Genomic DNA, 12,249 nt, shown 5'->3' with positions numbered 1-12,249 from the left:
GTTGTGGTGGGGCAACCAGTTTTATTTCCAGCACAGAGCTTTTCATTGCTGGAGGAAAGGAAAGGGGGAGGCTACAGTGGAGGGGGAAGGGGGTTGACTTGAAGAATCTAAACAGGAATATTTCAGGTAACAAGCCGTCACTAGTTTAAAAATTCACAAGTCTCTGTTAAGCTGAATTTCAAACACATTTCTTCTGTGATCTGCTAATGAGGACAGTTTGACATTCTCCCAGGTGAAATAATTTCAGTAGAAACCATGTGACATTATAATCAATTTAAGAAGCTCTCTACCTACTTTGAGTTTGTCAAAGTGTTTTACATGTAAAGCTATAATTAGCTAGCCCTTCTAAATTCACTCCGAGGTAGAGAGTTGAATTACCAAGTAAGCTTTATAACCATGAGAACAAAGAACAAATAATTCTCCAAAAGATTCAGTCACTTAGGTGCTGGTAACCTGGGCGTGTTCATCTCACGACAACTTACCAGCAAAATACTCAGAAGTATTCACTATTGCACACTGCAGAGCAGAAGAAAGTTAAAAGGTAAATTATTTATTTATTTACTTTTTGAGACAGGGTTTCATATAGCTTAGGCTAGCCTCAGACTCACTATGGAACCAAGACTTCCATCAGTATGTTTGTTTTATGCTGTGCTGGGCATTGAAACCAGAGGACTTTTTAAAACAACAACAACAACAATAACAACAACAAAACATCTTGCTACTGTGTAGCCCAGGCTTTCCCAGAACTCACTATGGAGCCCAAGGTGGCCTTGAACTTTATGCCTTAGCACTCCAAGCTCTGAAATTGCAAGTCACCATGCCATGCCCAGAAAATATTTAAATTTAAGTATTCTAAGAATGCTGATATAAAGAAAACAATTTCTAAAAGTCTTTATTGGATGCATTCTTCTGAAACCGCCAAGGAAAGGTGTTAAGTGTAAAGACTTCAACTTGCTGAGCCAGCCACTTACGGTGCTAAAATCAACCCACTTCCTTCTAGACTTAAATAGTGTTGAGAAAGAATAGGATTATGTGCTCATGTGTATAGATGGAAGTTAAAGGGGCAAGAATTCAAATAGATGGATTTTTACGTGCTCTGACTGTCGGTGGTTGTTTTCTGCAGCTGGCCATTTGGGTCTTAACTGCAAATTGTACCAAATACATCTGAGTTTGAGGCCTCCCAGCCCAGTCATGACATTTCACTGACAGGGAAACAGATCTCTAAGAAGTCTCCACACAAAGCTGTCCCCTCACCTCAGGGCATCAGTACTTAAGCTTCAGACAGATTTGGAAGAAATAGGCTTGTGTGTCTTAGTGGTAGAGCACATGTTTATCATATGCAAGACCCTGGTTCTAGTCCCAGTACCTGCCACAAATTCCTAGAACCACATTCCAGCTGTATAGCTATCAGCAGGAGGTTTTGGACAGACTAGAGAGCATTTCTGACTCAGTTTCCCTGACACTTGATTAGAGGCGGTGCAAAAATGTCCATGTGGTAGGGTTTCTAGAGAACAAAGGGACAAATTCCAGTGAAGCTTCTGATGTATGGTGGCGTGACTGGAGTACTGGTTCCCAGGCCACATACACTGCAAGGGTGGATTCCGAGAACACATGCTCCAGGAATGTCACCCCTGAACCACATACACCAGAAGTATCAACTCCTGGACCACATGCACCAGGAGTATCAACTCCTGGACCACATGCACCAGGAGTATCAACCCCTGGACCACATACACCAGGAGTATCAACCCCGGAACCACATACACCAGGAGTATCAACCCCGGAACCACATACACCAAGAGTATCAACCCCTGAACCACATGCACCAGGAGTATCAACCCCTGGACCACATACACCAAGAGTATCAACCCCGGAACCACATACACCAGGAGTATCAATTCCTGGACCACATACACCAGGAGTATCAACCCCTGGACCACATACACCAGGAGTATCAGCCCCTGGACCACATGCACCAGGAGTATCAACCCCTGGACCACATGCACCAGGAGTATCAACCCCTGGACCACATACACCAAGAGTATCAATTCCTGGACCACATATACTAGCATTTGCTACTTTACATGAGAATGATATTAGACCCAGAGTTCCTACTGAACAGGAAGTAAAAGAACATTAAACACGTGGATAGATACAGATAAATGTGCATGTATTATGTAGTAATTTTCTTTTTCAGTGCTGAAGATTCAACTTTGTGAATGCTGGCTAAAACCTTTCTCTAGGCAAGAAATGACATGGTACACTCAGAATTTCTCTCTCTCTCTCTTGCACACTCATGTGCACACTCTTTGACTTGCCTCCAGCACTGGGCTTCTCTAAGCTGCAGTCTAATTCCCTGTGCTCTTCTGAATTCCCAGTTTCACTAGTCTCTGAGCTCTGGGCTCTGCCTGGGCCACTTCACTCAGGCTAGGATCCAGGGTCTACAGGGCTTGCAAGGCTTTCATTTTGCTCATCTGCCTGGTCTTTTTTATATTTCTTTTCCAAAGCCTCTTACATACTGAGGGGTCCATGTATCCTCATGGGCGACTTCCACACCCCAGTAGCACCCAAATGTATCTTTCTAATTGAATTCTACTTTTCTGTATCAGTTGTCCAAAAGATATTTCTGTTTTAGACATATTTCTTTATTGATTCTTTGGAAATTTCATATCATGCACCTCAGTCCCACTCACCTCCCAATCCCTTCATGCATATCCTCTCCTCCCTGCAGTATTCCCCCAAAGGAACCTCCCAAATCAATTAAAAACAACAACAACAACAACAACAACAACAACACACACACACACACACCCTTTGCTCCTTTGTCACCCCAGTGCCTCTTCTCTCATTCTAGTGACATTGGGTACTGTGGTGTATCAAGCAGTATACCCTTTTGTCCAATCAGCTGCACCCATAAAATGTTCACTGTGTGGAGTCATTGGTGTGGTTCAAGGCCTCTGGCACACCATCATCACTGGACCCTCACCAAAACTCCTCTCAGACCTTCTTCTGTGGCTCAAGTCATGGAGATCCCGCAGTTACTGTTCCTCGGGACCTTCACACACTCTAGCTGGTCACATATGTGGTAGATGTTAGGGTGAGCCAGTTGAAGGCCCAGGATGTGGGTCTGGGTGGTAGCTGAGTTGACTGGTCTGGTACACTGGGATAGCACCCCTCAGGTGAGGTGTGGAGCTGGCTTTCCTAAGTCCATGCCATGGGGGCCATCTCTCCCAAGTGTGGGGAAGCCAGCTCCCCCATGGGGCAGGGCCAGCTCTCCCGTTGCAGTGTCCAACGGGCAAGACAAGCCATCCCAGGGGCAGTGAAGGGTCCGAGGGATATTCCCACTGGTGAAATGCATCCCATCCAAACTGTGGGCACTTGTGCCTCTTAGTCCCCTCCTTCCTCCTCTTTGACACTCTTGTTCTGAGCCCCAAATCATACCATTGAGGCCAGTGCCCTGGCTTTTACTCACCGCCTCCATCCAGCTCACCAGCTCCTCTGGCCTCTCCCTTTCTTATAAATATCTCCTGAGTCTTATATGCTCTTTGGTTCTCTTATATACAGGGGTTCCACTGCGCTTTTTATCCCAGCCAGCTAGCCCTGACTGGAGTCAATGTAGGCTACGCCCAGCAGAGACTCTGTTAACACAAACCCAGAACGATTCCTCTTTATTACGCTGACAATGGTGTCCCATCTGTTCCAGAATGAAATCCACACAGCCTCCATGGAGCTTTGTGACAGCCTCTCTTTTCCAAACCTCGCTTTTCTATAGCATATTTTTACATCTGGGAAACACACAGCCGAGACTGTCACCCGTGTTTCCTTTCCCCGAACGACTTCTTGTCCACCTTTTCAATGGACTGTGAGCTGTCATCTCCTCTGGGAAGGCTTCTGCCACCCTGTGTATGCTGTCCCCGTCAGGGTAGAGGGGCCTGGCACAATGTTTTGCCCATTAGTAGACTTCCTGAAGTATCTTTCCTTTTGTGTTTCTTCATCTGACGTTCTCACTAGAGGTATGGGGGTGTTCGTCTCAGGCCATGAACACTACGGCCACACAGACCAGTCCCTCCACACAATTATCTGAGAGAGCTGAGCAGAGATCTGGTTAGAACGAGTCCTCGGGAAGCTTTGGCCCTGCTGTGGAGGAGTCAGGCAATGTGAGCCCTTGTGAACTGAGCAGTTGATCAACCACACCACGTTCTAGAACTAGCTCGAAAGTAATTTAAATAAAAAACTGAGAAACTCATTTTTCCCCCCTCGTCCTCCCACATCATCTTTTCCCTGCTACCTGGGAGACTAAAAACCATATAAGTTTCTGTTGCTTGCATGACCGTGTCAGAAGATCTGAAACATGTCAGGTTGAGAGCAGCCTCTCGAGTCTGCCACCCACAGCTGCAGACTCCTCCCAACCTGCTTTTTCCTAATTTGCCTCAAACTTCTTCTAGATGCCTGGGAGCTTTCTCATCTCAGGAACAACTCATCCCCTTCGTCTTGTTCCAGCCTCCCCCCCCCCCCCATAAACCTCTGCGCGTAGAACAAAGTTATCGATTTGAAAAATTATTAAGTACCTGGAAGAAAGGCATAGACCGAGATCTTAATATCACACTGAAAGGAAACAACAGACAACTTGAATCCTTTGCAAATACATCAAAGTGAAATATGGAATTTGAATCTCAACTGCAAAATAGAAAACAAAATCCCAATTGTAAAATAAAAAACAGAGGGTCCATTAGCAGGAAATGGAAGCTAAACAGGGTTCCAACCAATCCACTGCAACAAAGACGCCTCTTCCTTTGAAGCAACTTAAGTAAATGCTGGTTGTGATGAGTTTGGCCCCATCTGTTTCCCTTCAGAAGCACTAACAGAAATCAGAGGATAAAAATCAAAGGTGAATCATTAAGCATAATCTCATCTTTGTTAATAACTTTCTTCATTGCTATTCGACATCAAAGTCCAGATCCACTTCATTTATAAGGAAAAGAGTATCTATTCCATAACTATGTGAGGCTGGAAAATCATCGAGTTAAAAATGGTCCAGGGTGGGGGAACATGCACCAGGGAGGCGATTCTTGTGCCTTTTGGGGGAAGTCAGTCTCTGACTCACGTGGTCTAGGTGAGAGAGCATCTCTTGCAGGTAACAGTTTAATCAGAGACTCCCTCCATCTTTAGAGCTTTACCAACAAAGCAGGAATGCGGGGGTAATTATTTGAGCAACTTCCCTTTCACAGTTAATAAGCAAGGTCTATTTTTCTCCCTAAAAATCTTTTAAAAAACCAGTAAACATAGACATTAATTCCTCAGCTGTGACCAAGCTCTCAGCTATCTGCCACTGTTGCTACTGAGAAAATTGAAAAGAGGAGACATAAAACTGGAATTGCAAAGTCATAGTCAAGTCCCTTAGAGACACAAGCTTCCCAGTCCATTCCCAGCCCTCCCTTATTCTCCTTCCTCCCAGGGAAGAGGCCTCCTAGCCTTGACTTTCCTCTGATCCCCTCTTACTCTACCTTGGCATTGATGTACACACTCTACCTATTTATGGGTTCATCTTATTGGGTTTCTGAGACTGGGAGGTGATGAGGCCGACTTTCTCTTATTGGCTGCAGAGGACCTTTTCTTTGGAATATTCTATTTATCAGGAGTTTTAACATTGTAATCTGGTACTGTGTTACTCTCCATAAGCTCTTTTTCTGAAAGGGAGATCATTGATTGAGTCATTTATCAGAAGAAATGCTGTGGGACAATGACTTGTACCCTGTCAATCATATTTTAATAAAACACTGATTGGCCAGTAGCCAGGCAGGAAGTAGAGGCGGGGCAATGAGAATTCTGGGAAAGGAAAGCTCAGTCTGGAGTTGTGACCCAGCCACTGAGGAAGCAAGATGTGACTGCCTAGCCAAAAAAGGTACCAAGCCACATGGCTAACAGAGACAAGAATTATGAGCTAATATAAGTTATAAGAGTTAATAAGAAGCCTGAGCTAATAGGCCAATCAGTTTATATTTAATGTAGACCTCTGTGTGTTTATTTGGGACTAAACAATGGTGGGACCTGGTGGGACAGAAACCTCTGTCAACAGGGAAAAAACCCTACAGCCCCACAGATTAATGGAAAACATGGAGAGAAAGATTTCTAGGAACCTAGTAAGTTGTTTATTTCATGGGTGTCAAAAAACCGAGAACTCAGGAAAGTCAACATAACATTGAAGGAAAAGAATGAAGTTGGAAGACTTCTTACTTTAAAATTTACTGTAGGCCTAGAGAGGTAGCTCAGTTGGTAGATCACTTGCATAGCTTGCATGAAGTCTGAAGATTTCAGCATGTTATACTGGACAGGGTGGCATATGCCTACAAGGTACTCAAGGGGGGCAATATAGGCAGAAGGATCAAAAATTCAAGATCATTCTTGGCTACACAGCAAAGTCAAGGCTATTCTAGGTTACACGAGACCCTGATTTGAATAAAATAAGCAAACAAACAAAACAAAAACACCTTACTGAGGTGATATTTTGTTTGTGGTTTAACAAATAAAGTTTGCCTGAAGATCGGAGTGTGGAGCTAGCCACACTAGTTAGCCATAGAGGCCAGGCAGTGGTGGTACACACTAATCCCAGCACTCAAGAGACAGAGGCACTTGGATCTCTGTGAGTTCAAGGCCACTCTGGGTTACGAGAAGTTGAATCAATCTAAAAAAGAAACAAAGCCAAGCAGTGGTGGCTCACACCTTTAATCCTAGCATTAGGGAGGTGGAGACTGGAAATGATAAGGCTGGATGGAGAGAGGAATATAAAACTGGAGGAGACAGGAGTTCAGGATTCAGTCTGATGTTTCATAGAGACAGCACTCAGTCTGAGGACTTGTAGAGATAGGATACCCCATTCAGTCTGAGGATTTTGTAGAGCTAAGAACTAGGGGCTGGTTGCTTTGCTTCTCTGATTTTTCAGCTTTCACCCCTTAATATCTGACTCTAGGTTTTTATTGACTAAGAGCAATTAAAATTTATGTTACACATTATTATAAAGTTAAAGTAATTAGGTAATTATTACTGGTAAAAGTAAACAGGAGGTCAGTGGAGGACTGGGGTGTAGCTCAGTAGATAGTGTGCTGTGGATTAGATCCCTAGTGCTGCATAAAGCTGAGTGTTGGTGGAACATGCTTGTAATTCCAGCATTCAAGGGTTAGAAGCAGGAAGATCAGAAGGTCAAGGTCAACTATGACTACATAATAAATTCAAGGCCAGTCCCATATTGAACTCGAGTTGGAAGAGGCGAGTCCAGTCTCAAAATGGAGGGCCATGATCCAAAGGAACCAGAACAGTTGAGGAAACTGTTTATTGGTGGTCTGAGCTTTGAAACCACAGATGATAGCTTAAGAGAACATTTTGAGAAATGGGGCACACTTACAGATTGTGTGGTAATGAGAGATCCCCAAACAAAACGTTCCAGGGGCTTTGGTTTTGTGACCTACTCTTGTGTTGAAGAGGTGGATGCTGCAATGTGTGCTCGGCCACACAAAGTTGATGGGCGTGTGGTGGAACCAAAGAGAGCCGTTTCTAGAGAGGATTCTGTAAAGCCTGGTGCCCATTTAACAGTGAAGAAAATCTTTGTTGGTGGTATTAAAGAGGATACAGAAGAGTACAACCTGAGAGACTACTTTGAAAAGTATGGCAAGATTGAAACCATAGAAGTTATGGAAGACAGGCAGAGTGGGAAAAAGAGAGGATTTGCTTTTGTGACTTTTGATGACCATGACACAGTTGATAAAATTGTTGTTCAGAAATACCACACTATTAATGGGCATAATTGTGAAGTGAAAAAGGCCCTTTCTAAACAAGAGATGCAGTCTGCTGGATCACAGAGAGGCCGTGGAGGTGGATCTGGCAATTTTATGGGTCGTGGAGGGAACTTTGGAGGTGGTGGAGGTAATTTTGGTCGTGGTGGAAACTTTGGTGGAAGAGGAGGCTATGGTGGTGGAGGTGGTGGCAGCAGAGGTAGTTATGGAGGTGGTGATGGTGGATATAATGGATTTGGAGGTGATGGTGGCAACTATGGTGGTGGTCCTGGTTACAGCAGTAGAGGAGGCTATGGTGGTGGTGGACCAGGCTATGGAAACCAAGGTGGTGGATATGGTGGTGGTGGAGGAGGAGGATATGACGGTTACAATGAAGGAGGAAATTTTGGTGGAGGTAACTATGGTGGTGGGAACTATAATGACTTTGGAAATTATAGTGGACAACAGCAATCAAATTATGGACCCATGAAAGGGGGCAGTTTTGGTGGAAGAAGCTCAGGCAGTCCCTATGGTGGTGGCTATGGATCAGGTGGTGGAAGTGGTGGATATGGTAGCAGAAGGTTTTAAAAAAAACAGCAGAAAAGGGCTACAGTTCTTAGCAGGAGAGAGAGCGAGGAGTTGTCAGGAAAGCTGCAGGTTACTTTGAGACAGTCGTCCTAAATGCATTAGAGGAACTGTAAAAATCTGCCACAGAAGGAGCGATGATCCATAGTCAGAAAAGTTACCGCAGCTTAAACAGGAGGCCCTTCTTGTTCAGGACTGTCAGAGCCACAGTTTGCAAAAAGTGCAGCTATTGATTAATGCAATGTAGTGTCAATTAGATGTACATTCCTGAGGTCTTTTATCTGTTGTAGCTTTGTCTTTCTTTTTCTTTTCATTACATCAGGTATATTGCCCTGTAAATTGTGGTAGTGGTACCAGGAATAAAAAATTAAGGAATTTTTAACTTTTCAAAAAAAAAAAAATAAAATAAATTCAAGGCCAGTCTTGTCTATATGAAGCCATGTCTCCAAAACAGTCAAGCAAACAAAAGCTTTAATGTAAAGCTATTGTAATCAGACAATGGGATTGGAAAAATGGGTCAATAAATATATCAGTGGATTGGAGTATCAAGTCCAGAAATGGACCAGCAAAAACATAGTCCATTGATCTTCAACAAAGGAAATACAACAGAGAAAATAAGCAACACCTCAACACCTACTTGCAAAAAAAAAAAAAAAAAAAGATGAATCTGACATGAGTCTGTCCCACTTCACAAAGCACAAACAAAAGTGGATCACAGACCTACATACAATACAAACCCATAAAAATGTTAGATGATACCACAGAAGAAAATCCAAAGGGTTTAGCGATGATGTTTCAGATGAAGCATCAAATACACAATTCGTGAAAGAAGTAATAAATGGAACTTCACTAAAATTAGTTTTCTTTCCTTTCCAAAGGACAATTTTAAGAATGAAAAAAAATAGGCTACTGACTTGAAGAAAATATTGACAAAAAAATACCTCATATCCCCTAAAGGCTGATTATCCCAAATATGTAAAGGACTCTCAAGACTCAATGATAAAAAATAAAACAAAACAAGACAAAAAAAAAAAACTGGAAAAAATGTAGCAAAAGTTTTAAGTGATACCTCTGTGGTGGTGCACACCTTTAATCCCAACACTTGGGAGGCAGAAGCAGATGGATCTCTGTGAGTTCGAGACCAGCCTGATCTATAAGAGCTAGTTCCGGGACAGGCTCCAAAGCTACAGAGGAAACCCTGTCTCCAAACGCGCCCCCCCCCCCAAAAAAAAAGAAAAAAAGAAAAGAAAACTTACAAAAGAAATATAAACATATAAACATACAAGGAAATCCATCACAGCAATAGAAAATTAACTAATATATTGTCCAATTGCAAGTCACCTGGGGAATGCAGCTAGAGCAACAGTGAGTTGCCATACCTATCAGAATGGCCTGAATCTGGAGCGCTCGTTGTCAGCATTTCAGCGCTCGTGAACACACAGAACAGCACAGTCACTTTGGAAGGCAGTTTGGTGGTTATTACAATATTAAACATACTCCTACCGTGCATAACAGGAGTCAGTAGTCCTTAGTGGTTGTCTGTGGTGGGTTGGGAGAGCTGCCCCCATAGTCCAAGCATTTTGATAGTTGGTCCCCAGTTTGTGGCCCTGTTTAGGAAGGGGAGGCTCAGGAGTCATGGTCTTGTTAGAGAAGGTACCTCACTGGGGGGTGGGTTCTGAGGTTTCAACAAAAGTCACATATCATTCCAAGGTGATTCTTTCTCTGTTTCCTATTTGTGGTTCAAAATGTAAGCTCTCAGCTGTTCCCACTGCCATGCCTGCCTGCTGCCATGACTTCCTATTGGTCATGGACTCTTATAAGTACCAAATAAAGCCTTCCTTCTGAAAGTTGCCTTGGTTTTGATGCTTTGTCACAAGAATAGAAAATCAACTAATATTGGATCCAATGAAGTTGAATACTAATGTCTATGAAAACCTGTACTATCCATAACTGCTCAGGCTTAAACTAAAGGATCTTTCAGAAGGTGATACCGATAAATTAGTTATGGGATTTCCAGATATAAGCCATAAAAAGACATGGGAGAAATTAAAATACATACTACTAATTGAAAGAAGTTCATCCATATGTTTCTAATATATGATATTCTGGAAAAGGCAAAATTATGGAGACACATAAAAACTGATTATTAGTGGTCAAAGAGTAGAAAATGAATACATGGGGCACAGAGGAGTTTTAGGGCAGTGAAACTGCTTTTTATTATGCTGTGTGATGGTTAGCATTGATTGTCAACCTAATGGGATCCAAGATTACCTAGGGGACACTGGGCATACCTGTGAAAGACTGTTTGTGTTTTGTGAAGATTGTCAAGGTTAGGCTACTTCAGATAGAAAAATCCACTTTAACTCTGGATGTCACCATTCCCCTGGCTGGGGATCCTGGGCTGAATGAAAACAGGACAGTGAGTTGAACACACCATCCTCTGTCACCTGGTCATGTAGAGGGAGGAGTAAACAAGGACCCCAAGTTTATCTTCAGGGTCCTAATAGAGGGTTTAGGTTTAAATAGAGGCCAAGAGACAAGCATAACTAGGCAGTCCTGGTCAAGAAGTGGTCTCACCCATCATTCACCATCTAGCTACAGACTCTCTTCCATAGTCTGAGAAGTGGTCAGCACTGTGAAACCTCTTCCTGGGAGACAAGCTATTCTTGGTTAATTGGCTTTATAGACAAAGCCCCCCTTTTTTCTTCCAGCATAAGACTCCTGAGGAAATTTTAATTCTTAGGGGACCACTGTGTCAGTAATCTTGTGGTCATTGTGAGGGGCACAAGTGTCTGTCTTAAGAGTGTCTTCCTTCCTTCCAGGACAGTTACAGGTTGAGCGAACACCTCGTATCTCATGACTCTGTAAAACAGAGGTAAATATATTTGGTATTGTGATGCTAGAAAGAAAACAAGCAGCCAGGGATGGAATGGATGGAGGGAATCAAATATGTCCTCTTAATGTTAAAGCTAGTGCAGAAAGGACGTGGCCTTGTGCTTCTTCTTCTTCTTGACATTCTCTTCTCCCTGGAGTGTTGTCCTGAGCCATCTGTACCCAGTGCTTGGTGAGTGGAAGATTGAGGCTGGTCTCAGGTCCTACAGGTGGGTCTTATCAGTCGGACAGTGAAAGAAGAGATTATTAACTCTTCCCTAGACACAGCATGTATTTATGCAGCACATGTCCAATTCCAGCATCTTGAGGCATTATTTTGTATTTCTCTTTGGGAGAGCATGCTGTTAGGTTATATTGCCCCATCTTTAAGTGATAGTCTATTTTCAAATGAAGATATGCAAATGACCATAGACATACTTGAAAAATTATTCAGTATCTTTAGCCTTCAGGGAAATGCAAATTAAAAATGCAAAGCTACATTGAGATTCCCATCTCATTCCAGTTAGAATATCTTTCATCCAGAAAATATCCAACGCTAGTGGAGATGGTGTGGGGAAGGGAGAGAAAGTCATTTCCACACTGCTGGTGGGCATGTAAATTAGTATCACTATTAGGGAACTCTGTGGAGGTTCCCCACAAAGCTAAGAAGAGAACTGCTGTGAATTTCTGAGATTTGCCTCAAAAAGAAAAAGAAAAGAGGTGAAGAAATCAAAGTCTCCCGAGTATACAGTTACACCAAAGTTTATTACTACTCTAGACACAATAGCCAAGTTGTAGAATCAACCTAGAGTCCATCAATGAACAAAGAAAATTTTACTTGAAATGCTGCAGAGTGCTATTATCTCCTGTATTTTATGAATGGGGATCTGGAGGCTCAGAGAAACTAAATAATTGACCAGGGGCTTTATGCAAAATGGAGTTTTATGTAGCCATAAGGAATGGAATTACGCCATTTGAAAAAAATGGGTGGATCTAGAGATCATCATACTAAATTAATAAGCCAGAC

The 12,249-nt window shown here is 42.8% G+C and overlaps 1 protein-coding gene across 1 annotated transcript; it reads left to right on the top strand.

Moving 5' to 3' along the window:
- The first annotated feature begins 7,278 nt into the window (after window positions 1-7,278).
- Window positions 7,279-8,741, top strand: LOC130869520 (heterogeneous nuclear ribonucleoprotein A3-like). Its single transcript, XM_057761759.1, has one exon. The coding sequence runs from the start codon at window positions 7,281-7,283 to the stop codon at window positions 8,352-8,354; it is 1,074 nt and encodes a 357-aa protein (XP_057617742.1). The 5' UTR covers window positions 7,279-7,280; the 3' UTR covers window positions 8,355-8,741.
- Window positions 8,742-12,249: the final 3,508 nt, after the last annotated feature.

Source organism: Chionomys nivalis, chromosome 2, assembly GCF_950005125.1.
Source record: "Chionomys nivalis chromosome 2, mChiNiv1.1, whole genome shotgun sequence".
Taxonomy (NCBI): Eukaryota; Metazoa; Chordata; class Mammalia; order Rodentia; family Cricetidae; genus Chionomys; species Chionomys nivalis.
Note: the sequence above shows the minus strand (reverse complement) of the source record. Positions and strands in the feature narration are given on the sequence as shown.